This window comes from Hippopotamus amphibius, chromosome 4, assembly GCF_030028045.1.
Source record: "Hippopotamus amphibius kiboko isolate mHipAmp2 chromosome 4, mHipAmp2.hap2, whole genome shotgun sequence".
NCBI classification, from domain to species: Eukaryota; Metazoa; Chordata; class Mammalia; order Artiodactyla; family Hippopotamidae; genus Hippopotamus; species Hippopotamus amphibius.
This window is the reverse complement of record NC_080189.1, coordinates 77,576,493-77,601,340: the sequence shown is the minus strand read 5'-3', so window position 1 is coordinate 77,601,340 and position 24,848 is coordinate 77,576,493. Positions and strand designations below refer to the sequence as shown.

Genomic DNA, 24,848 nt, shown 5'->3' with positions numbered 1-24,848 from the left:
TGAAAGGGGCCCTGGGCTACTCAGTTCCCACGATGGCAGCGTGACACCATGGCACTCTGGTCCGGGTGTAAGGACACCAAGGGGTCTCTTCTGGCCCCACAGTGTCAGTTGCGTGCACTCCTATCTTCTCAGAGCCAGTGCGTCCTCATGCCATGTGGCAGTGTAGGCCATCAGGGTCCCCCACTCATCCGAGACCATCGGATGGGAGGGAAGCTCCCAGCATGACTGTGATCAGTAACCACGCCATGACTGGTACCCCAAGCCATGCACTGAAAACCCAACTGGCCTCCCCTGCGAAGGTCCTCGCACCCTGAGGTTCAGCACTCCAGGACTCAGCCTGTGCTGGGGCTAACTGCAGGCCCTCGGCAATGGCCAGCGTGTGTGAATGTACACAAGGAGGGTCCTCCGTGGGTGGCAGAGAAGCTGGGACAGACAAGCAGCTGATTAAAGATTTATTACCCATGAGAGAACAACCTGCCACTCAGAGATACCGGCTACCAGCCCACTTCCGGCCAAGGTCCTGCACTGCGGTTTGTCCTCAAGGAGGCCACCTCTTGCCCACCCAGTGCCTGTGGCTAGGCCTCAAGGGCAGTCTGGCCCCTGGGCACAGTCCTTGCTGTGGGACAGGTCACTTGGCCAGCTCCTTCGCCACTGCTTTGCGCATCTTGTCCCTGAGGTAGGCGCTTTTCTGCCACTCAGACTTGAGTTCCAGCCACTCGTAGTACGGGACCTGGGGGAGGCAGGAGATGAGTCAGGGCAGGCGGAGACCCTGCCTGCTGCCTTGCACGCCACCACCCCTGGCCTCCAAGCCCCGAAGGAAGAAGCCCATGGAGCTGCAGCAGTATGGGTGCGGAGGAGACCCTGGCTTGGTCAGTGCTCAGGGCTGCAGGGACCCATGAGTACAAGGGACCGAGGGCGGCTTCTGAATTTTAAAAGTCATATCAAAAGCAAAACAAAACTCAAGAAAAGAGTCCCTCACATATTTTATGGTCCCTTACAGGACAGCCTGCTCCCCAGGGGCAGAGGTCTCCGTGCTGAAAACCTAGAGCCAGGCCCCAGGGCCGGACCAGAGCAGAGCCCCGTGTGAGGCACACGCACCTGGGCACCTGGTTGGTCTTACCTCCTCTACGAGGCCCCAGCTGTGGAGATGGGAGCAGTGCCCACAGCGTCAGACACTTAAAAGCTGTGTGACCTTGCAAAAAACACAACACCCTTTCAAGCGTCCCTTTTCTCGTGTGTGAAGGGGGAACCCCAACACAGCTGACCTCGAGAGCTGAGGTCTGCTTGAGCACTGGCTCCCCTTATCACCGAGCTGGGGCAGGGGGCTTCTCCCTGTGCAGTCACCGCCCACCCAACAGATACTCACATCGACCAGCAGGAAGCCAGCAGCCAGCAGGTGGCGCCGGGCCAGCACGAAGCGCCCCAGTAAGTCTTTGCTTCTGCTGTTGAAGTTGGGGAACTCCCAGCGCAGGAAGGCCAGCCTGCAGGGGGAAAGGGGGCGCTGGGGTGCTGACAGCTCTCCCAGGCCCTTGAGGGGAGGGAATGCCGAAGAGCCAAGTGCACTCGGCCCCCAAGGCTTGCGTGGCCGCCTACCTCTTGGCCCCCGGGGGGAGTGGCTGGCTGCCAGAGGGCGGGGCCAGATGAGGGGCCACAAAGGCCCTCAGGGGCAGGAGCTGGCTGTCAGTGTCCAGCAGCACCTCAGCATCTGGGGAGGGCGCAGAATGAAAGCGTGTTGGGGACTGTCCCTTGGAAACCAACTGGGCTGCAGCCCCTGCCCCCACGATGGATGAACAGTCCCCGCAGAGCAGAGGAAGAAGGTCTAGAACAGCCCAGGTGGATTGCTGGGAGGGGGAGGGGAAGGGCCCTCACCCAGAACCCAGCCATACTGCGTGGCCACCATGAAGCTGCCCTTGTCAGCACTCCCCAGCAGCCCCTTCACCGTCTCCTGCAGCTCCTTCTGCAAGGGGGTCCCCTTCCTGTCAAGGGCTGAGGGCCTGGGGACCAAGGCTGAGGCTGGTAAAAGGGGGCCTGTGTACTCAGGGTGCTCCAGCTGGGCAGTGGCATTGATATGGAGCAGCTTCTGGAAGGTGCTTTGATCCTTTGGGGACTCGCCACCTAAGGGGAAAGGGTGGAGAGAGAAGGGAGGGACGGGCTGAGGGCCAGGAAAGAAGGACATGGGGCCAGGTGAGAGAGCCAGTGGCACCCCCTACACCCAAGTCTCACCCTGGACTCTGAGTCAGGAGCAGCAGAAAGGGGTCTGCCGGTCACCCACTAGGAGTGGACAGAGGAGCAGATGCTGGGTGAGCCCTGGTCTGCCCCGTCTCCCCAGTGGTTAGCAGAGCCCAGAGGTTCCCTGTCTCATTCCTGGCTCAAGGGTGACAGAACCAGACAGCTGTCCCAGCTGCCACGCCCCTGGGGTGGGGGCAGGGAGGGGGCATGAGCAGCAGGCCTGCCATCACTCAGAGAGGAAGGGACGCCCCCCCACCACTCACCTAGAAACTGGGTGTGAAACTCAGGGCGGAGCACGGCCTGCAGCTCAGCCTCCCGCACCTGCTGCAGCACACACAGGGCCCATACCACGTCCACCTGCAGGGCTGGCTCCAGGCCCACCAGCTCCGAGCCCAGCTTCTCATGCACCTGGGCAAGGACAGGGTGGGGTGCGGAAAGGTTTTGCTCAGCGGCCGCAGGCACGCCTGGGCGGGCAACAGCTGGAGCTGCCTCATGAGCTGGCCACACTGAGGCTCAAGGGGGGCAATGGGGAGCAACCCTGGCCGAGGCGCTCTTGGTCAGGCTTGGAGCACCCCTGGTGGAAGGTACCAGAAGCCCTCCTCATCCCTTGGGCCCAATCTGGACAGCAGCTGGGCTATCCCTGCTGCCCCTCCCACCGGCAGGGACCTGCGGCACAAAACCACGTATCCAGAACAGGGGAGGTGTTTCTGGCCCTGAGAGGAGTTAGAATTATGACTAGAGAGAGAAGCAGCTGGCCAGCTGGGCCAGTGCCCACTGCAGGGGGCTAGGGTCATACCTGGTCCACTCATAGGATGCTCTCACCCCTGCAACTGGACTGAGGTCTCTGAGCCCCAACGGGGCATTCAGGGAGCACTAGGAAGCAAAAGTAGGGATCCCCCAGCCCTGCCGCACAGTGAGCCGCTGAAGGCCTTCCCAACCCTCGGCTGCCACACTGGATTCTGCATGTGTTGTCCCCAGACAACCGCTGTGATGTCTGGCTCTAGCCGGCTTCCTTCACGCCCCCATGCCAGGCCTTCTTCCTTACTGCCTCTGCACTGGGGCTCCTTGGCAGAAATCTGGTCTCTTCCCTCCCTCCCCCTCAGTCCTGAGCTGCTCTGCATAGGGCTGAATATCCGTGGCAGGGAGCGCGTAGAAGCAGGGGGTGTGAAGACTGTACCAGGCTGAAGAATGGATCCTCCCGTTCCGGGCGGAAATTGACACGGGCGAAAGCCAGGAGCATGTTGCACAGGTGTGGCAGAGCGATGCTCTCGGCTCTGTCCAGGACGTGCTGGGCCGGTCAGGTAGGACAGAAGGGCAGGATGAGAGGGGCCCGGTGGCCAGTGCCTCCTGCAGACCTAGCCCTCCCCCAGACCTGACGAGCTCCTAGCCACAAGGGGTAATTTACACAGGGCAGTGGGCAGAGGGCCAGGCCCTATCCTCTCCAGGCAATCACACACACAAAACGCCCCCGATGACAGCTTCAGAAATACTCCGCAGCCTCTAAACAGTTTCAACCTGCTGCACATAAACCTAAATGCAAACACCCTCTTTCTTCACAACTCCATTCTGGGGCAGTTGGAAGTTTAGGGGGAGCTTTGAGTAGATTCTCAGCCTGTCTGCACTGCTCCTCACACAGTGACCCAAAGACAGATGAAAACCCCCTACAAAGTTTGGTGAAAGAATAGAAAAAACTGTTTTCAACTACATTTTCTTTCACTACCGAGTCGTATCATTTCTCTCCAAATAAGCCAGAGTAAGGACTCCATATCTGCCAGCAGGAAGCGTTTCCAGGCTGGACGGGCTCCTTGATGAAACGGCCAGGGAGCCAGCTTAAGCGGGGATGGGGGTAGGGTGGGGTGGGGTATGTGTCAGACATGGAGGGTCCGCAAACCCAGGCCTCAGGTCTGTACCCCAGCTAACCTGGGCAAAGGCCTCAAACAGGGGCAGGTTGAGCCACTTAAGGAAGGCGAACGACTTGGTGCAGCGGGCCACCTCGCTGGACGTCAGGCTAGGCGTGTGGGGCAGCAGGTCAGCAGCCAGGCGCTGGAACACCTGGGTCTGGTGGAAGCCGAGTTTGCCTTGGAGACAGAGCCTGAGATTTAACTGGTGAGAATCAGCAGGCCACCCTCAGGTCCACCCCACCCCCCACCCCAGTCTCAAGGACTAAGAGCTTGGTGTCTGTAACCAAATGTATCCCTGAGGCCTAGCAGAGAGGATCAGGGCCCATGAGTCACAGTGTTTCTGTGGCAGCCTTTTGGGCCAGTGCCTGCCACGGGTGAGGCAGGCACCGAATTTGACACAGCTGCGGCCAGAACTCGGTCCCCGCCCCACTCTGCTTCCCGTGCACAGGGCTTACCGTAGGCGTAGGCCAGGTCCAGGAGGATGCCTTTCGTCAAGGGGAAGGGCTTCTGGACCAGGTGGTAAGAGATAGCCCGCAGCAAGGGCACTGACCGCCGGTTCTGAGCTGCCAATGTCACCAGCACCTTCCGCAGCTCCTCAGGGCCAAACTGCTCCACCAGCTCCAGGCACTGTCAACCACAGCCGGCAGGGGTCAGCTCGATGGCCTGAGGGCCAGGGGTCCCATGCAGTGCAGGCCCTGCGAGACAGTAACTGGGCCTGAGCTTACTAAACACAGGCCCCATCTGTGCAGGGCCTGCCTCCACTCCCATCCCAGGGAGGCCCCAGACCTGGGGTGCCATGTCCGCAGCCAAACTTATCCCCAGGTCCCAGGGCAGGGGACCCGGGGCCCATGAGCTGCGCAGCTTGCTGTGGCAGTCATCTGGGCCAACCCCCGCTACCACGGGAACAGGGGCTGAATTTGACTTGACTGCAGGGCTGGGGTGAGGGACGAACAGGGGGTGCGCAGGCATGATGTCTCTAGGAAGCACTAGCCGGAAGCTAAGCCACGGGGCTGGCCCAGGCCAGACTCCAGGAGCTGCCGGCCATGCTGTCTCCAGGTTATGTGCAAGATGCAATTTTGGAGGAAGAACACAAAGGAGGGGGATCCAGGTTCTGCATCCCCCACCCCGCCCCGATCCCGGGAGGAGCCAATGGGCACAGAGCGCGCCCTGCAGCGCCAGTCCCTCCAGTGCCACGCCCCGGGCTCCGGACAGAGGCCGCTCTGGACAGGGCTTTCGCTCCCAGTACCTTGTCCTCCAGGCGGTTCATCAGGGACTCGGAGAGGTGCCCTATCTTCACCATCATGGCCACCACCATGCGGCCGTCATCGATTTCTGCCCAGCGGCGCTCCAGGTGCACAAGCAGCTCAGCCAGCAGCTCCTGGGAGTCCTGCTGCTGCATGTAGGTGGCGCTGGACTCGGCCAGGAAGGCCAGGTGCTTGTACCTGAGCCTGCGCAGGCGCCAGCGGACCTCCTGCTCCACGGACCGCAGCTCCTTGGAGGTGGTGGGGAGCCCCAGCGCATAGAGGCTCCGGAGCAGCTTCACGAGGGTCCCGTGCCAGACTGCAGTTATCTGGGTGGGGGGACACAGGCAAGGTCACACCTGTGCTGCTACAGAGCAGGCCAAGGCTCTAAGCTGGAGGCTGCCTCCCTAGAACCAGCTCCCCACCTGTCATTTTAAGGCAGGTGCTTCTAACCGGTGCGCCAGGCTGCTCCTCACAACCCGTCTGGGCCTGTTTTTTGAACCACAGCGCCCCTCCTCCTCCAACTCTGCTTCTGAACAAGGTGACCCAGCCGTTGCCTGCAGGGCATGTTTCCAGGCCTCAGAGAAATATGGGGGCCACTCAAGGAGCCTTCCGGTCCCCACCCTCAGGGAAGGCAGTATGTGATAAATGAGCACGCCTCTGTCGGCTGCTGTGCGAAGGCTCTTAACTCTGCCGCTCTGCAAGTCTCCTGATCTCTAGCCTGTGAAACGGGGCTGCATTGCCCAGAGGGAAATTGAAATCACACACACGAGGGGAGGGGCAAACAGAAAAGCTGCTGTGTGAAAAGCTGGGCAGGAGGAGAAAAGTATGAGGGAATTCCCTTGAGTTCTAGTGGTCAGGACTCTGTGCTTCCACTGCCAGGAGCCCGGGTTCAATCCTGGTCAGGGAACTAAGATCCTGCAAGCTGCTTGGCGTGGCCCCAAAACAAAAACAAAACACAACAACAAAAACAAAAGGGAGAAAAGTATGAATTTGATCTCAGCATCACGAGCCCCCAGGGGCTCCTGCTTTTTCTGCAGATATCCCAGACAGTACAAGGGCTCTTTAAAAGAAATCTGGGCACCCGTTTACATTTCTAAATACTTTGTTCCTGGTTCATTACTGGCTTGTAATTTTGTTACAATGTTCAGTCTTGTCTCTGAAATGCTTACTTCAATTTGTGTGTAAAATGTTCAATAAATAACTAGAATTATAGTCTTAGAACAAGAAAGAATCTAAGGTAATTTTTATGAGCTATATTCTCAATAAGAAATAAATCTTTGCTGTGACCCCAACACATACACTTAACTAAGGCAAAAAGTTTCACGAAATAATGCTTCCCTTACTACATGTGAATTGTTTTTTTTTTTTTTTTTGAATTGTTTTTTATATTTCTCTATTTCATTAAAAACAGCTGCCACATCCACTATACTTCCATAACCTGAAGTGTGAAAAACTTGTTTAATGCAACCCCTTCCTTGAGCTGTGAGTCTCGTCATCCTTGACAAGCGGACACAGGGTCTCACCCTTCCAGAGCAGCCAGGGTGAGGGTCTGTACCTCTTTTCTGTGCCACAGGCCCTCTGGCTCCAGGAGACCCCATGGCGTCTTGGGGAGGAGCCTGCATGATGGGAGTCATTCCTCAGTGAACAGAAACTGGGTAGAGTTCTGCCCCCAAACCCTGCCACACACACATCTCTTCTCTTCACGCTCCTCCTGTAAGGATCTGACTGGATAACGCCCATGGTCAGCTCAAGCTTCTGAGATCTTCCACCAGTCACCCCTCATCTCCTCCAGCTTCAAGAGTGTGTCCCCTATCAGCCAGACACTAAATGGGGGCTATGCAAGTCAAGACTGCATGGCAGACTTCCCTGGTGGCGCAGTGGTTGAGAATCTGCCTGCCAATGCAGAGGACATGGGTTTGAGCCCTGGTCCAGGAAGATCCCAGATGCTGAGGAGCAACTAAGCCTGTGCACCACAACTACTGAGCCTGAGTGCCACAACTACTGAAGTCCCTGTGCCTAGAGCGCATGCTCCACAACAAGAGAAACCACTGCAGCGAGAAGCCTGAGTGCTGCAACAAAAAGTGGCCCCCACTAGCCACAACGAGAAGAAGGCCACGTGCAGCAACGAAGACCCAACACAGCCAATAAAAAAGACTGCGTGGCAAGGGGAGAAGCCCCCGATGCACTGAGAAGAACCAGGCTCAATCTTTGCGCTTCTATCTACTGCATCTGGGCTGCTTGTCTGTAAGATGAGGACAGCAATATTCACCTAACAGAACTGTTGTGAGGATTAACAAAAGAGAAAGCAGACCTAAATGGGAAGGAAACCCAAAAAAGAGGAGATATATGTATAGGTATAACTGATTCACTTTGCTGTACAGCAGAAACTACAATGTAAAGCAACTATACTCCAATAAAAGTTAATTAAAAAAGAGATGGCACATTAAAACATTCTGAAATCTATAAAATGGAAAAATACTACTGGATGTTGAGGGACTAAACACACAGCAAAGTCCCTGTCTAGACCCAGAAAGTGACTTGATGCTTTGGACTCCTGGGCCTCTACTGTTTTCCACTTGTTGAACCTGCAGAAAAGGCTCTAGAACTCACCTGGCTGTTGGCAAGATGGAGAAGTTGCTGAAAGCGGGCATCCTGTATGAGCAAGGCTTTGTCTTTCGGCTTCTCAGAGAGCAGGCGAGAGAGCTGGATGAGCACGAGGGCGGCGTGGTTCTGGTGCAGACAGTGACCGCCACCCAAGAGCTCCAGGAGCTCCTCTGGCCTGGTGGCCTTCTCGATGAGCTGGTCCACCTCCTGGCGCTCAGGGTAGGGAGTAAACACCTGTTCCTTCTCCACAAGCTCTGACAAAGGACCTGGGAGGCGGGAGCTGGGTGAGGTAGCTGAGGAAGTCAGAGGCTTCTGGGCTCCCCGGGCAAGTCTCAGCTGGCTGACTGGGGACATGCCAGGGGCCAGACGGGTGGCCTCCCTTAGGAGGCACGTGCATCGCTTCACCAGCCGAGCGGCCATGGCGGCCCAGGGGGCGGGGAAAGGAGCCTCCTAGCAAGTGACTCCAAAGCCCTGAAGAGAAAAAGGAGAGAAGCGGGTGTTGCAGGGGCAGTTCCCAACTCACAAACACAACAGAAGAGCCCGACAAATGAAAGGGCGTCACAGCCACTCTCCATACAGCAGCCCGGACCTCTCCTTTCTGACTGACCAAAAATTTCCAAGGGCTGTTTCAGTACAGCATGTAACCAAATATCAAAACTCAGGAGGATTACAGCTTGGGCTGGAGGGTTTCTAGTCCTGGTTGTAGAATCACCCAGGGAATGGTCCAACACCTCAGAATCCTAGGCCTCATCCAAGACCTCTTGAGTGGGAGCCTCTACAAGCAGAGCTTGAACAGCATTTCTTTTTTTTTTCTTTAGTTTTTAAAAGTACCCAGGACAAAAAGTACCCAGGATTATTGACTTACAGAGACAATGAGACAGAATATTTTAAATAAGACTACTTCTGAAAAACCCTGAACATACAAGCATGAGTCAAAAATTATCCGCACTCTGGTTACATTAAAACTTCTGTTGCCTGCATTGTCTTATCTGCGCTTTCCATTCGAGGCTACTGTCTCCCCAGTCACTGTTGTGGAGGTGTGAACATGTTATATCAGTTCCTTTGTAACTGCAGTGAGAGCAAAAATGGATTCCCCACTTGTGATCTGCATGAAAAAGTAGCGTGCAGTGATTTGCTTTTTTTGTGGTCTGAGGGTGTACTTGGTGCTGTTATGTGCCGTATGGAGAAAGTGTTTGAGAAGTGTGTATGAATGGATAGAGAAATTCAAGGAAGGCTACACACTGTTAGCCATCAAGAAGGAGCCGGATTCACTTCTGATGAAGTGAAGACAGTGGTGCATTCGTGGCTCGCAGCTCAGCCTAAAACATTTTTTAATGAGGGAATACAAAAGCTTGTTGACAGATGGCCAAAGTGTATTGAAAAGCAAAGATATTATATCAAAAAATGATATATTTGTCTTTTCTAAAAGTTAATTAAAATGAATTCTACAGCCAGAATACGGATAATTTTTGACTCACCCACGTATAGTCCATATATACATCCCACAGTTTCTGTGGATGTATTTTAATACTTACAGATATGTGAGCGAGCCTCCCCAAACTAACCTACACTATTACATCACTGAGCTACTAAACACACACACACCCCTTCTGAGAGCAAAAATCCTGAACCAATCATAAAAAGCACTTAACATGGCCCAGAACTATCTTCCCAATTTTACCTCTTCTTCCTCCCTGGAACACACCCTCACTTTAAACAGGCCTTACACCGCCGGGCACGATAAAAGGTTAACCTGGGCCTCCCTCCTGCCAAAGCAGAGAGCCAGTTTGACCTTCGATTTCCCAGAACTTGGTCTGGGACATTTTATTTCTACACGAGCTGACTGTTGCAGCTGTAAGAAGCTTTGACTAACTGTACATAAGACAACAGATTGAGAGAGGGGCAATAATGGCCCAAGGGCAACATCCACCACCCACAGAGCCCCAGCAGCGGGGAAGCACTGAAAACGTCCCCAAGAGCCAGCGAGGAAAGAATTTCAGAAGCCCAACTAAATTTATGGGAACACCAACCCGGAAGTTCGGCCCTCAGACGCAGAAAGAGAATGACTTACACGAAGGCCAGCCAGCGAAGTCGCGGAGGATCACCGCGGGGTTCGCAAGGCGCCACGCGGAAGCTCGGGAAAGGGGCGCGTGCGCAAGAGCAGGCGCTGCTCTGAACCGGGCCCGCCCCTCCCCCCCAGTCCCCCATCCCTACCCTCTGCGTCCCAGTGCACCGTCCCGGTCTCCTCTCCCGGCCACACACCCCCGCCTTCAGAACCCAGATTTACGACCCTCTTCCTGCTGGCCCGAGACCTACGGCGCCACCGCCGCCGCCGCAAGAGGAACCGCTGACCTCCATCCGCCCCAGCACAGCCCTCACTCCAGGCTCCGCGGCGCGCTCGTTTACGTCATTCGGAGCGCCGCCGGAAGCGAGGCTCGCCGCCCGCTGCCCGGCCGGAAATCACGCCCGTTTCTTTTTTTCGGCCGGGTGCCATCTTTGCTGAGGGCAGGAACTAGGTGATGGGAAGTGAAGTGAGAGGCACGTGTTGAGCAGCTTTCGAAAAATGGGAAGGGAAAAGAATAGTGTTCAGAAACGGAGGCTGGGAAGCTTAGGCGCCCTGCGGCCGGTACCCAGCTCTCATTGGGAGTATAGGAGGCGACCCTTTGTCGTCAGTTGGCCCACCCCGCCCCCCACACCCGCGCCTTCCCTGCGGGCTTCTCACAGTTTCTGGAGAAGCCCCTGCTGTAGGCTGCCCAGGGTTGGGCTGGGCTGGGCTGGGTTGGGCTGGGTTGGGCTGTGACCCGCTAGGGAGGCCAGCACAGCACAGGTGCGCGGAAATGTAGGCACAGTTTGCTTAGATCTTGCAATTTTTCCAAAAAAGAATCCAGGATTCTGGAATTTTATGTACAGTCTCTTGACTTTTAAATATTGTTGCTTAATTATAAAAGAAACTGCGGGGTAAGCCAAGCAAGATGTATCTGAGGTCTGCATGTGGACTTAATTTTTTTCCGGCGCAACTTTTTACTTACGTGAAGTTAAGAATTGCTTTGTTTTTTGATTTAAGGTTCCAGGGAGTTCCCTGGCGGTTTAGTGGTTAAGACTACAAGGCTTGGGGTGTGGGTTAGATCCCTGGTGGGGGAACTAAGATCGCACATTCATGGCTTGGCCAAAAAATAAAAAGAAGGGGGGTAAAAAGAAAAGATTCCATGTATTTATCACAAATTCCGCTCCAGTCCTTCACCGGTTGTCTAAATCTTTCAGGTTGTTCCCACACTTCAGCTAGGTTACCAGTTTAATCTTAGTGAAGAAGTCTTTTCCTGAGCCTTCTGACCTCCAATGTGCATTATCACCGCTATGCTCTCAGTGCAAGTGTCATCCTGGGATCTCCCTTTACCATGTCCTCAGTGTTGCTTTTGCTTCTAGTGATGCTAGCACTCTTATTTTCTGTCCTTTATCTTATTTCTTGGTTTATGTGCTTGTTTGGAGCACATCCTTCATCTCTGTGAGAAATGATGCAAAGGAGGTAAGTAAAGGCCTTGTAGGTCTAAAATGTCTTTATTATATTCTCCTGCTTGACTGATAGTGTGTCTGGGTGTTTTAGAAATCATTTCCTGATTTTAAAGGCTTGCTTACTTCGTGATCCTCTGTCTTTCAAGCTTAATGAGTTAATGAGGAGTCCAAAAATTGTATGTGAGATGTTTGTTCACCCACCCTCTTTCCCTTCCTTCTTCCTTTTTCTTCCTTCCTGTTCTTTCCTTCTCCTCTCCTCCTTCCTTCTTTTCCTTTTTTTATTTTAAATTTCTAAAAACTTTTATCTTCTTATTATGCCTAGGGTTATGATATTTCACAATGATGTTATTTGGTGTGTCTACGTTTATTGCCCCAGCGCACATGAAGAGCCTTCAACCTAAAGACTCATGTCCTCAGTAGTGGAATTTGTTGTTATGTATTTTGTTGAATATTTCCTTTTGTTTACTTTCTCTATTCTCTCTTTCTGAAACACATAGATTTGAATATTGGCTTTTCTGGGCTAGTCTCTTCTACTCTTCATCTATCTATGTATTTGTTTATGTTCTACTGTCTTGGAGATTTCCTAAACTTTGGCTTCCAACTCTTCTCAAAATTTGATTTCTGCTATTATACTTTTATGTACAAAGATCTCCTTTTTGGCTTTTGAATGTTCCTTTTTTTTTTTATAGTATCTTTTATCTTTTTTTTATGATTGCAGTATTTTCTCTTATCTGAGGATTTTGATGATAGGGATTTTTCCCCCTAAGCTTTTCTTTTCCCTATAGAGTTGCTGTTATTTATTTTCTTTTGTTGTTATTGTTCATATTGTTTTGGTTTTTATCCTCAGATATCTACACACATTTAAAAATGGCAGGAATTTTTGTCCATTGCTGGTGGGAGTGCAAAAAGGTATAGTCACTTTTGAAGACAGTTTGGTAGTTTCTTATAAAATCAAACATAGTCTTACTATATTCAGTGAACTGAATTTTTATGTCCCCCCCAAATTCATATGTTGAAACCTAATGCCCAAGGTGATAGTATTAGGAGGTGGGGCTTTTGGGAGGTGATTAAGTAATGAGAGTGGTGTCTTCATGATGGAATTAACTTCCTTTATAAAAGAGACCCCAGAGAGATCTCTTGCTCCTTCCACCGTGGCGAACACAGTAAGTCTGCAGTACGGAAGAGAGCACTCACCCAACTGTGCTGATGCCTGATCTTGAACTTACAGCCGCAGAAGTGTGAAAAATAAACTATTGTTTATAAGCCACAGAATGTATGGTATTTTTGTTATAGCAGCCCTAATACAATCCAGCGACTGTGCTTCTTGGTATTTACCTAAAGGAGTCGAAAACTTACATCCACACAGAAACCTGTACATAGATGTTTATAGCAACTTTATTCACAATTGCCCAAAGTTGGAAGCAATCAAGATGTCCATCAGTAGGTGAATGGCTAAATAAACTGTGATAAATTCAAAAAAATGGAATATTATTCAGTGTTAAAAAGAAATGAGCTATCAAGCCATGAAAAGAAGTGGAGGAAGCTTGAATGCGTATTGCTAAGTGAAAGAAGCCAATCTGAAAAGGCTGTGTACTGCATGATTCTGTTACTGAGTCCAAGCTTGCTCTGCTTGCTGCATGACAGACCAATAAATCAGGAGACAATGTATTGAGGCAAAGAATATGACTTTATTTGGAAAGCTGGCAGACCGAAAAGATGGCAGACTAGTGTTTCAAAAAGACCATCTTATTGGGGTTTGGATTCCAGTTTTTTTTATAGAACAGGGAGGGGGAGGAGGTGGGAAGGTAAAGTAAAAAGGCCGTAAGTCTTGCAAATATCTCCTGGAATGACCATCCTTGGTGAGGGGGTGTGTTAATTTCTTCTTTCTTATAGCCCTCCACAGGTAGACAAGGGTCAGGATGCTTCCCTGAATAAAGGAACTTTAGTTTAACATTCAGGCTGAGGGGCAGGGTTCCCTGAAGCAGGCTTTTTATATAGACAGTATGCTTTCAGTGAACAAAAGCAATGGGAAGCAAAGGTTAAAGTAAAAGAAACAGATCCAACATAGAGTCAGGATTGGCTCTTCCCTGTTACAATTCCAACTATATGACATTCTGGTAAAGGCAAAACTATGGAGACAGTAAAAAGTTCAGGTTTGAGGGGAGGTACAAATAGGTGGAACACAGGGGATTTTTAGGGCCCCTAGAGTGTACAACACTAAAAGTGAACCCTAAGGTAAACTATGGTTGATGTAGGTTCATTGGTCATAACACATGTACCACTCAGGCGGAGGATGTTGATGGGGTGGGGGGAGGTTGTGTGTGTGAGTGTGGGAGAGGGATCTATGGGAACTCCTGTGCTTTTCACTCAATTTTGCTGTGAACCTAAAACTTCTCTAAAAAAATAAAGAGTATTAATTAAAAAAAAAAGAAATGAAAAACTGATACACAGAAGGACATGGATGAATCTTAAAACCGAGGTTGAGTTAAAAACTATTACAACTTAACAGTAAAATGCAATAACCCAGTTTAAATATGGTCAAATAGTTTGAGTTGACATTTCTCCAAAGAAAATAGACAAATGTCCAATAAACAAATGAAAAGATTAGCAAATGTAAATGAAAACCACAATGAGGTGCCACTTCATACCAACTTAGGATGGTTGAAATCAAATCAAAAGTCCAGAAAATAACAAGCGTTGGTGAGGATATGGAGAAATTGGAACATTTATACCTTGTTGGTAGGTGTATAAATGGTGCAGCTTTGGAAAACAATTTAGCAGTTTCTCAAAACATAGAATTACTATGTGACTCCTGGGTATATACCCAAGAAAATGGAAAACATATGTCAACACAAAAACTTGTATGCAAATGTTCATAGAAGCATTACTCATCAAAAACAAAAAGTAGAAACAATGCAAATGATAGTCAATGGATGAGTGAACAGACAAAATGTGGTATACTCATAAAATGGAATATTAGCCAAAAATAATATAGATAAATGAAAGAAGTGAGAATGAAAAACGTTGCCTGTCATATCAGTGAACAAAGGATGTTGCAGCCATCAAGCCATGACAGCTAACCCCCCCCCCCCGCCCCCTATTGTGAGCCCTGAGGGGATGGGGTGGAAAAGAACATGATACTGGCCCTAAACAGCTAAGGTATGTATGAAAGGAATGATTTCAATGAGCCCAGACTCCTGCATCTTCCCATACATGAAAAGCACTAAATTAATTAACTTGAGATGCCTAGTTTTCTTTAATTATCAGTAATCTTTTGATGTTCTTTTTGTTACACAACTCCTGTATATCCTGTATATCCTGACTCCTCTTCAGTTCTGAACAGTCCCTCAGAGCAATCTGAGAGGCTGCCTCATGGGCTTGAAGTCCTCAGAAAGTCCACCAAATAAAACATAATTCTCAACTTTTAGGTTGTGCATTTTTTTCAGTTGACAGAAGCCAGTCTGATGGGACCACACGATTTCATTTGTATGCAATGTCCTAAAGAGGCAAGTCCGTAGACTCAAAAGTAAATTAATGGTTTCCAGGGGCTGGGGAGATTGGGGCGGGGGCGGTAATGGGGAGTGACTAATGGGTATGGGGTTTCTTTTTGGGGTGGTGAAAATTTTCTGGAATTAGATAGTTGCACAATTAACTGACTATGACAAGCCACTGAGTACACATTAAAGAGTGAATTTTGTTAGGTGCATTATACCTCAATAAAGCTATTATATTGGGAAAAAAACAAAACAAAACAGTGGACTAAAAAGAAGGAACTCTAGCACAGGAGTAGAACATATTGGTGGTGAACCTTGCCATCAGGCCACTTTTTTTGGTAACTACTGCTGTCATCTTTTTAGGTCTTCCCTCTTGGGCTTGTGAGACTTGGCAGAGGCATTTCCAGAGCTGCCAACATTTTGGGAGCCTGGTTGAGGAGGACAACTGGATGGGGGATGTGGGGGGTCTCGGGTTTGAGCACGCATACGTCTCCTCTCTACTGTTACTGTTGCTACAGAACAAATGACACCGATTGCTTTGTTATGCTCATGGATGTTTTGAGGATGGCTCATCTCTGCTGTACAATGACTGGGGCCTCAACTGAAACGACTGAAAACCAGAGACAGCCTACCGAGAGCCCTCGTGTGCCAGCCTCTTTTGCTTAGCTCAGGGGTTTGACAGTGGGTCCTCCAGCAAACAAGGGAGATCTCGTCACCTTTCATGATCAGCCTCAAGAAGCACAGAGGACCTGCATTCTCCATCAGTGGAAATTAAACTCAAGGGGGGTGGTCTCTGACCTCACTCTCAAGGGGAGGAGTGCCCAAGGATTTGGGGCTGCATTTAGAACTGCCACAGTCACTCAGATTTTAGCAAGGTAAGCCCACTCTCCCAGAGGGTTGAGGCAATTCATTCCAGATGCCCTCTACTACCCTCTCTGGAGAGAAACTTCTGGCCTTTTTTTTTGGGGCGGGGGGCGGGTTGGAAAAAGATATTGATAGCTGCTCAGTTCTGTGGGTTGGGAGAGAGGATCTGACCTTTCTTTTAATATTCACTTATTTATTTGGCTGTGTGGGGTCTTAGTTGTGGCATGTGGGATCTTCGTTGTGGAGTGCAGGATCTTTTTATTTCAGTTGAGGCATGCGGGATCTTTAGTTGCAGCATGCAAACTCTTAATTGTGGCATGCATGCTGGATCTTAGTTCCCTGACCAGGGATTGAACCTGGGTCCCCTGCATTGGGAGTGCAGAGTCTTAGCCACTGGACCACCAGGGAAGTCCCAAGAATCTGACTTTTAAAGTGATTTTCAAAGTATGTTCCTTTGCGTTGAGGGTGGAACTGTGCTGCCTGTTAGAGGCGGTGGAATGGGATTTGGTGTGGGGGAGGGTAGGGCAGAAGCAGCTATTTTGCTCATTTTTATTTCCTCTGTGATTCTACTCGCTAGCACCCTCTACCTTCCTCCTTACCCCAGAATTGCCTTATTGGTGACTTTGGGGGATGGAGTGGCCTGGGGCAGGGATCTGAGCTCAATGCCCTCCTTGGACAGCAAGGTCCCCAGTGAGGAACAAGCTGTGGGTCCAGTGGCAGGACATCAGGGCTGTAGGAGATGAGTTTGTCTCCCTCCCAGAGGGAGGGTGGAAAGGAGAGCTGGTCAGCGCCCTTCTCATCCAACACGCTTGCTGACATTTGGAGAAACTGAGGCCCAGAGCAGAGTGGGGACTTGCCAGTGACTGTTCCTGTTCCAGTTGGAATAAGGGCCAGACAAGCTGGCAGATGACAGTGAGGAGGTTAGGGTACCAATCAGATCCTGCTATCTGCCAACCCTGTAAGCTGGGCCAGGTACTGAACCTGCCTGGCTCGGTCTCCAGGTCTGTCAAAGTGCTACTTCAGGATGTGTAGTCAGGATGCAGGGATACAGGCCTCTGGCGCCTTCCAAATAAGGCCCCCACCTGGACACTCTCCCTCCCTTTGCTCTGCCTCCTTCCAGGCTGAGCCTCCCACTCTTGCTACCACCCTCTGCTAACAGCATCTTCTCTCCTGAAATTGTTCCTCAACCAGATGACCAGCCATCCTGGTGTGCCCAACATGGTCTTGGTTTTAGTACAGAAGCACTGTGTCATGGGAAATCCCCCAGTTCCAGGCCAAGCAGGATGGTTGATTACCCTGTCCTTAACCTGCCCATTTACTTCCCCTAGGTGGAATCAAACCACAACTTGCCAGAAGCCCTGGTGTGCAGAAGAGCCCCAACACAGCACTTCCGAGGCTGCTGGTCCTTACAGGGGCCTGCCAGATAGCTTGGCTCTCTGCTGGCATCTGGAAACAGTTCCCTACACTGACAGCAACTTTCCTGCCAGGATAAGAGTGGCCCCCTGTGCCCAAACTGGACAAGTAGTATGCTGTGCTGACACCTGCTTTCCCTCTGAGAGTCTGGAATTTTGGTACACGCTGGGCAGAGGGTGCCTACGAGACCAGCCCTGATAAAACCCCTGGATGCTGAGTCTCTAATGAGCTTTCTTGGCAGACAACACTTCTTGCCAGTTGTCGCAACTCGTAACCAGGGAATTCAGTGCCTCCTGGGTCACTCTATGGGGAGAGGTCTAGAAGTTCATGACTGGTCTCCTCCAGAGTTTACCCCGTGTGCCTTTTTCTCTTTGCAAGTTTTGCTCTGTCTTCTTTGTTAGAATAAATCGTAGCTATGGGTAGGACGCTATGCTGAGTCTTTCTGGAGAATTACAGAACCTGAGGGCTGGCCTTGGGGACCCTGGACAAACCTGGTCAAGGGCTTTTCTCTCTCAGGAAAAGACTCTCTCTTAGGGCCTGGTAGCATTAATGTGTCTCCAGACGCCCGCATAAGAGGCAGAATCAGACCTGGAGGCTGTTCCAAAGTCAGCCTGGCCCCAGCTCTTGCTGGGCACATGAATGTGTCCCATTTGCGCATCTCTGTGTACAGGAAACTGAGGCCCAGGGAGGGCAAGACAGACCAAGGACACACGGAGAGTGAATACCCAGGTGTCCTACAGCCACCCAAGCCTCCCCATGCCTCTCCATCCTGGCCAGGGGCTCCCTCCCAGCTGGGGTAGGGTGGTGGGCCTTCTGCCCTCCTGAACCCTGAACATTGCCGGCTGCCAGGGCCCCACAACCCATGGAATGACTCATCCAGCCTTCCCCCTTGCCCTTCCTTCTATCACATCCATGCTTCTACCTTTCCATCTATCCCTCTTGCCCATCCTTCCACCTCACCCAGCCTTCTACGTTGTCTACCAGCAAGTCCTGCAGGGCCCTCCTGGTGCAGGGTGGAAAGGTGCACAGTATAGTGTATGGAGCAGGGCCTGGTGGTGACAGCCTGTGAGCCAGGCACTGAACTGTACTGATGGGGCCCTTCTTACAGCCTCTCCTGGCTTCCACCTGGGCTCCTGCTGTGGGGGCTGTTGGCACTGAGTGCCTGTGCTGCAGGGGGTGGCCTCTCTGGGCATTGCAGGGGTGATGGAGGTATGACAGGGCCAGGGGATCAGCCTCATAGGGTGCTGAGAGTTCTGGGGTGGGCTTCTGTGAGCAAGCATTGAGAGGTGGTGGGGTGGAGAGAGAATCCCCTCACAGCCCCTGGGTCTCTCTGGGATGGATGTCCAGCCCTTGAAAGTGACTGTATTAAAACATAGTGTGTTAATAGGAAATTTGAGATGACTGCCAGTGAAGATAGTTTATCACTCACAGTTCCCAAGAGAAGGAGGAACATCACTCCATGAAGGGCCACATGGGGAAGCACAGGGTCAGCCGGGAGATGGGGGTGGGGGGCAGGAGGGGGAGAAATTGTGGGCAGGAGCCTTTACTGTGGTTTCTTTGAAAGGAGTGGGAGAGGCAGGATGAGCAGGCTTAGAACTGTCTAGTGTGAATAATGTCAGTGGGCTCTGAGTTGGAGGGGTTGTCCCTAGTTGTCTGGTCCCTGGCCTTGCATTGGGATAGTGACCTGGAGTATAAGACCCTTACAGAGGAGGTGGTGGGGGTGTGGTCTCTGGATTGGTTAATTTGCACACCCAAGGAGGGGAGTGGGGGTGGCAGGAGGCTGAGCAAGTTGAGTTGGGCATATCATTGAGGTGTCTGGTGTATGCACGTAGGGCAGATGTTAGAGCATCAAGTTTACAGATGCTGGACATGTGGTTAATGCAGCGAGTGGGGCATGATGCGCGTTCTCTGCAGGGGTGGAGTCCTCAGCATGGGGGTGGGGGGCTGCTGAGTTTCCCACCCTGTTCATTCTAAGCCCAAGTCAGGGTGGGCTGCATGGTTCCAGCTGCCCAGGTTGGGCTCTAGGGCCTGCCAGGGATCTTTCCTGGGTCTTGGCCCTGGTAGGAGCGACAGCCCTGTCTAAGTGTTCAGCTCTATCTCAGACTCACCTCTCTCTCCAGAAGCTCTTCCAGCATCTGTCCAGCACAGGTGGGGGTTTGAGGAGGGTGTGCCTGCTGTCCTCCAGCCTTGGGGCTTCCTGGAGGTGCAGGTGCACCGCATTGTAAGTCCCTTTGCGTGGTGGGTGTGGCTCCCTCAGGACCTGCAGACCCATCTTTCTCACACCCTGGAGTGGCCCTTTACCTGCCCAGCATCCAGACCTCCCTCCCATGTGTCCTCCTGTGGCCCTTCCTCTCCTGTGCTGTGCTCCAAGCTGTGCATTTCTCAACTCAGGACCTTCCAATGTGGCCACCCGCACACCCCTCTCACCATGTCCCCAACATGCCCCAGTCCTGGAAGGCCAGGCTTCTTTCCCTTTTTACTTTTTTACCTCCCCTGGGAGCAGCTAGATATGTAGAATTCTAGACCTCTGAAACTGGAGTCTGCATTCTGGCAAGATTCCTGGAAATCAGGAAACCAAGCAGCCTCACCCAGTGGTTCTTGACTTCCTGGAGCCAGTGAAGACAGCGTGTGGGCCCCACCTGCCTTTCTGACCCAGCAGGACTGGGTGGAGCTGTCTGACGCCTCCAGGTGACACTGCTGCCAATGTGGGGGCCGCACTTTGAGAACCGCCCTAAAGTGGCTACACCTTGAGCCACTTAAGGTGGCAAGTTGGCCTGGATGCAGGTGTTTAAAAGGATTGGACAGAAAGAAGGGTGCACACAGGGACTGTAGGTGATGAAAACCATGCTACACACATAAAACCTAAATCTGGTCTTTGTCTCTGGCACACAACTTCAAAAATTCTTGCAGTTTCCTGAGTGAAAGTGATAGAAGTCTTTCTTTATTTGTAATGAGCCCCCTCACCCCTAATGAGGTGACTCTTGGTGGGGGGGGGGTCCTAGTAGCTCAGGAATGGGGCTGGTGGTCAGAGGAACCAACTTTGTGTGATGAGAGGGCTGGGGATTGAGTTAATCACTGATTGCTGGTGATTTCCTCATAATGCTTATTAAAGATGCCTCGAGGAGGCCTCTGGACATGGAAACTCAGTGGTCTTCTGGGTTGGTGACGGTTAATGTGCTGGCAAGGTGGCACACCCAGAACCCAAGGGGACAGAGGCTTCTGCATCCCCCTCCCCCTCCCTCACCCTATGCGTCTCTTCATTTGGCTGTTTCTGGTCCGTATCCTCTATAATAGAACTATAACATAAGTATCATGCTTTCAGAGTTCTGTGGGTCGTTCTAGCAAATTATTGAATCTGTGGGGGTTGTAGGAACCCCCAAATTTATAGCCTTAGGGGATTGAGCCCTTGATTGTGGGGACTGACTTGAACTCTGGGTGGTGGTTTGTTTTTTTTTGGCCGCACCATATGGCTTGTGGGACCCTAGTTCCCCAACCAGGGATTGAAGCTGGGACATCAGCAGTGAGAGCATCGAGTCCTAACCACTGGACCGCCAGGGAATTCCCCTCCAAGTGGTTTTGTCAGAACTGAAATGAATTACAAGACACTCATTGGGTATGGGGTGGGCTGTGGACCCTTCACTGGAGGTTCTAAACCAGGCTGCCAGAGGAACAGCCTGTAACTCTTTGCCTTCCACTTGCTCCTAAGCTGGTCAAGACCAGTGAGGTCTGGCAACCTCTGAGCCCAAAGCGCTCCCTGCAGTCTCTGTTCCCGCTCCCGAACCCACGCCCAGCAATGCCTCTGCAAGGAGTCAGACCCCAGGGGCTGGCAGCGAGAGCCTGGTGGACAAGTCTCTCCCAGCCCAGAGATGCCACCACGGCCCCCAGCTCCCAGCACCTGGCTCCACCTCCACGCACACTCATCACCAGGCAGAACTGCCTGTTTCCAGGAGCTTCTAGGCCTGCTGGGGAGCTTCCGGAGGCAAGGCCTGTGTGCTTTGTCCCTCCTGGCAGGTGCCAAGGACAGACAGACAGACAGAGGATGGAGAGACATGAAGCCGAGTGGCTTTTTATTGGCAGCAAGTAGGAGGCATCTTGTGCTTTCTGGATCCGAGAGAGAAGGTTCTGGCTGAGCGGACTTGGACCAATCACTCATAGCAGCCAGGGGATGTCCCTCACTGAAGAGAGTCCTCCGCAGGGGACACAGAGTCCTCAGAGGAGTTGGAGCCTAGCCACGGTGGGGGCAGGGGAGGGAGGGATGCTGTGGGTGGGTCAGTGAGCTCTCCACACCCACCATCCTGGGCCCTTACCCTCGCCTGTGGGCAGGCAGGCGAGGTCACAGCTGGCAGGGACTGTTAACAGTCCCAGGAACCACGTTTCTGGGCTCCTAACCCAGAGCTCCTCCCAGATTAAGTGGCAAAAGCACAAACATTGCAGGTGGGCCATCTGGACCAAGGTCCACCAGGCAAGTGTCTGGGTTGCTCTGAGCCCTCTTTACTAGTCTGAGACCCACTCTAACCCAATGGCATCAAGTGCCCGCAGAGACCTGCAGCTGGGGAAGCCCTGGGTCACTGCTGCCTGAGCCCCAGCCCTCTCCTGTATCTTACTGCCCTCAGGGCCCCTTGGAGGCCCCAAGGTCAAGGGAGGCAAAGGGAAAAGCCAAGTCCACCATCCCCAGGGCTATGTCTTGGGAAGATGTCTTGAGGGCGGGGTCTCCGGGATGCTTACCTGTGGCAGGGACCATACACCTCACAGCACACGAGCTGAAGCAGCACTTCTCGTTGTCCATACACTGGCTGTCCCGGGAGCACTCGCTTCTCTCTCAGCAGAGCTTTGGGGCCAGCGGGGCCTGCACCCGGGGGCAGCGGCCAGCCTTTGGGACAAGCACCGGGGGAGAGGCGGGCCAGACCTTCATTGCCTGCTGGTTGCTGGGGCCTTCCTCCCTGCTGGTCTCCTGGAGGCCCCGCCCCCACCCCTAGGGTGGTCTGGAGCCTGCAGGGCCCAGGCTAGGAGAGACAGCAGCCCTAGTGAATCACTGAGCTGGGCCCTGGTGATGTTGGGAGGTGGGTGAGCCTCAGCTGGGCCTCAAGTGGGTCCAGCAGGCGAAGCCGTGTTGTGGCCAGGCTCAGGTTATGGGCTGCTGCCGGGTTCACTGAGAGAGGGGTGTGACGTGCAGGCTCAAGGCGACCCTTGACAAAGCTGGTCCCTCCCTCCCTCCCTCCAGACGGGGCTCCGCTGGGGCTCAGGGGCGGTGGCCTTACCCATGAGGGGGACCACGCAGGACTGGCTGCGGGGGCTCCTGGTGCAGCACTTGGTGCCTGGCGGACAGTTCTCTTCATTGTCACAGGAGATTGAGCAGGAGCAAGAGCTGAGCTGCGGGCACACAGGGTGGGCAGGTGGGTGGGGGGTGGCTGGATCCCGCCTCCCCGGGGCTCCTCAGGGAAAAGCAAGGTGGGGCAAGGACAGAACCACAGAAAGTCGGGTCCCCAGCACCCCAACACTCTGCTTCCAGGAGGGAAAAAACTCTGCCAGAAACATGACATGGCTGACAAAAGTGGGAGTCAGCTGTGAAAATTAGGAAACAGGGCTGCAGGCCCACTGCAGGAAGTGGAGTTAAGACCCTAAGGGGCCAGGACATCACCCCCCACCTCCCATGCCCAGTTAGCTGCTCGGTCACTTCTCATCCCGGGACAGTGACCTAGGCCTGCAGCTCCAGTCCCTGGCACATGGGCATCTCTGGGCAGTACCCCACACTTCTGCTGTCATTGCCCCCCTGGGGTGCGCCTCCCCCCATTCTCTCCTCTTGTCCCAGTCACCAAATTGCCAGGTCCAGCAGTGTTTCAGGGGTGCATCTGGAGCAGAGGGAGTTTGGGTTGACCCTCCTGGGCCTAGCTGGCAAGGCGAGGGCAGAGGCCAGGGTGAGGACAGCCTCTAGGCGAGCAGGGTCAGGGCCAGGCTGGCGAGACAGTGCATGGTGGCGGGTGGCAGGCCGGTGGCAGATGGTGGCTCGTGGCCCTGGGGCACCTTTAAAGGAGAAGGCGGGAGGTGGAACATGGTGGGGAGGGCAGGCGGCTGGGGCTGCCCCAGGCGGGCTGAGGGGCTTCCAGCTTGGACAGACCCCAGACTGGGCAGTCGCTGCCTTGGGCCACATTTGTAAATAAAAAAGAATTCCTAAGAAGGTGGACCATTTTTTTTCCCCCACTTTGAAAGTAATACCTGTTTACTATGAGAATTAAGAAAATGCAGGGCAGAAGAAGGAAGAAATAGAATCCACCAGGACACAACACGGCGCTGTTTTCCCTGGTCGTGCCGGGGTGGGGAGGGAGGGGCCATTCAGGGGCAGGGAGTGACGGGTCCAGTTCAGCACCTGGTCCACAGGTAACAGAAAAGGAGGAGCGGCCCAGATGGGAAGGCACTTTGTTTCTCCTGTGGTGTCTTTTTGTTTTTCCCTGAATGTTCTACAGCAAGAATGGGCCATCTTGTGTTTATGGGCTGCATGTTCTATGCAGAGAGTGTCAGGCATCTGAGAAAGGGAGGGGTAGGGTCAGTGTCAGGGCTATTTCCTTGCAGGGTGGACACCGGGAAGGCCTCTTCCCAGAAGGGCCCCGTGAGCGGGATCAACACCCAGGTGCTGTGCCCCTCCTTCTCAGGGGAAACTTCCTTGATCCATCTGCCCTGAGGGCCTGGACAAGGCAGGTGGCCTCAGGGTGACCACGTGTGTTGATGGTCAAGGTCCACACCCGGTCCAGGCCATTACTCCTCTGCCTGATCTGTGGCCTCTTGACCTTTGACACAGAGCCCCTCAGTGTTTCCCTGGTACTGGCATTTCCAGACGTTCTAGCCCAGGACACGCTGCCACTTTGACAGGCAGCTCAGGTCTCCCAGCTCTCCCTGCCCTTGGGCTTTGTGTAGCACCATCTTGACCTCTAAGACCCCTCAGTAGAGTTCTGGGACTTCAGCCCAGGCCCCTCCTGGGGTGGCCAGTGCCGGCCTTCGGGGATGGGGAGTCCTGGCCTATGGTGACTTGCTCCCTCCTGGTGCCTCTTCTCACTGGCAGCTCATAAGATGTTCCTCCTTTGGCTGTTTCCCCTCCTGCAGCCTGAGAAGAATGCAGTGCACAGGCCAGAGGGGGACGCTGAGGTTCAGAGAAGTGAGGGGTGGCCAGGTCATGGTCACGCACTGGCTGGCCTTGTTGGCCTTTCTCTCCCTGTTCTTTGCCCCTCCCCCTACACCATGGCTGGGAGGACTCAGGCTCCTCCTTTCCCAGATGTTAGGTCTGAGGCCAGGCTGTCCACACCAGGAACTCAGGCCACTGGGCTGTGGCCTCACATTGAGTCGCTTAGCCTTTGACTCCCTGGGCCACAGCCCTGGGCCTATGGGACCTGTGGTTATAGGGTCACAAGGCCTGGTTCCTTCCTCTCTGACCAGAGGGCTGGCTACATATTTTGTGGGGTGCCTTGTTCAACAAGTGGGGAAAAAAGTGTTGGTAAAGATACTAAATACAAAGGTTTTCCTCTTTTCCATGTCTTTCTTTTGTTTTTAAAAATGCTGTTTAAAAAAATGTCACTCTAGGGACTTCCCTGTTGGCACAG

The 24,848-nt window shown here is 52.8% G+C and overlaps 1 protein-coding gene, 3 non-coding genes and 1 pseudogene across 8 annotated transcripts; all 5 read right to left on the bottom strand.

The window, feature by feature from the left end:
• Window positions 1–441: 441 nt before the first annotated feature.
• TBRG4 (transforming growth factor beta regulator 4) lies at window positions 442–10,391 on the bottom strand. 5 transcript variants are annotated; one of them, XM_057733243.1, is made up of 11 exons: window positions 10,295–10,391; window positions 7,985–8,449; window positions 5,377–5,700; window positions 4,586–4,757; window positions 4,150–4,307; window positions 3,407–3,517; window positions 2,493–2,637; window positions 1,870–2,115; window positions 1,594–1,705; window positions 1,367–1,481; window positions 442–730 (listed from the first exon to the last, which is right to left on the bottom strand). In XM_057733243.1, exons 2-11 carry the CDS (start codon window positions 8,396–8,398, stop codon window positions 629–631), a joined length of 1,899 nt encoding a protein of 632 aa, XP_057589226.1. In that variant the 5' UTR covers window positions 8,399–8,449; window positions 10,295–10,391; the 3' UTR covers window positions 442–628. The 5 variants fall into 5 exon arrangements, with proteins under 5 accessions (XP_057589226.1, XP_057589227.1, XP_057589228.1 ...); XM_057733244.1 differs by having other exon boundaries at window positions 10,331–10,373; XM_057733245.1 differs by having other exon boundaries at window positions 10,269–10,344.
• LOC130852859 (small nucleolar RNA SNORA5) lies at window positions 4,402–4,536 on the bottom strand. Its single transcript, XR_009053563.1, has one exon. It is a non-coding gene; the product is annotated as a small nucleolar RNA SNORA5 (small nucleolar RNA).
• LOC130852860 (small nucleolar RNA SNORA5) lies at window positions 4,925–5,061 on the bottom strand. The gene has a single exon (XR_009053564.1). It is a non-coding gene; the product is annotated as a small nucleolar RNA SNORA5 (small nucleolar RNA).
• On the bottom strand, window positions 10,381–23,229 carry LOC130851893 (whey acidic protein-like; annotated as a pseudogene).
• On the bottom strand, window positions 16,182–16,254 carry TRNAG-CCC (transfer RNA glycine (anticodon CCC)). Its single transcript has one exon. It is a non-coding gene; the product is annotated as a tRNA-Gly (tRNA).
• Window positions 23,230–24,848: the final 1,619 nt, after the last annotated feature.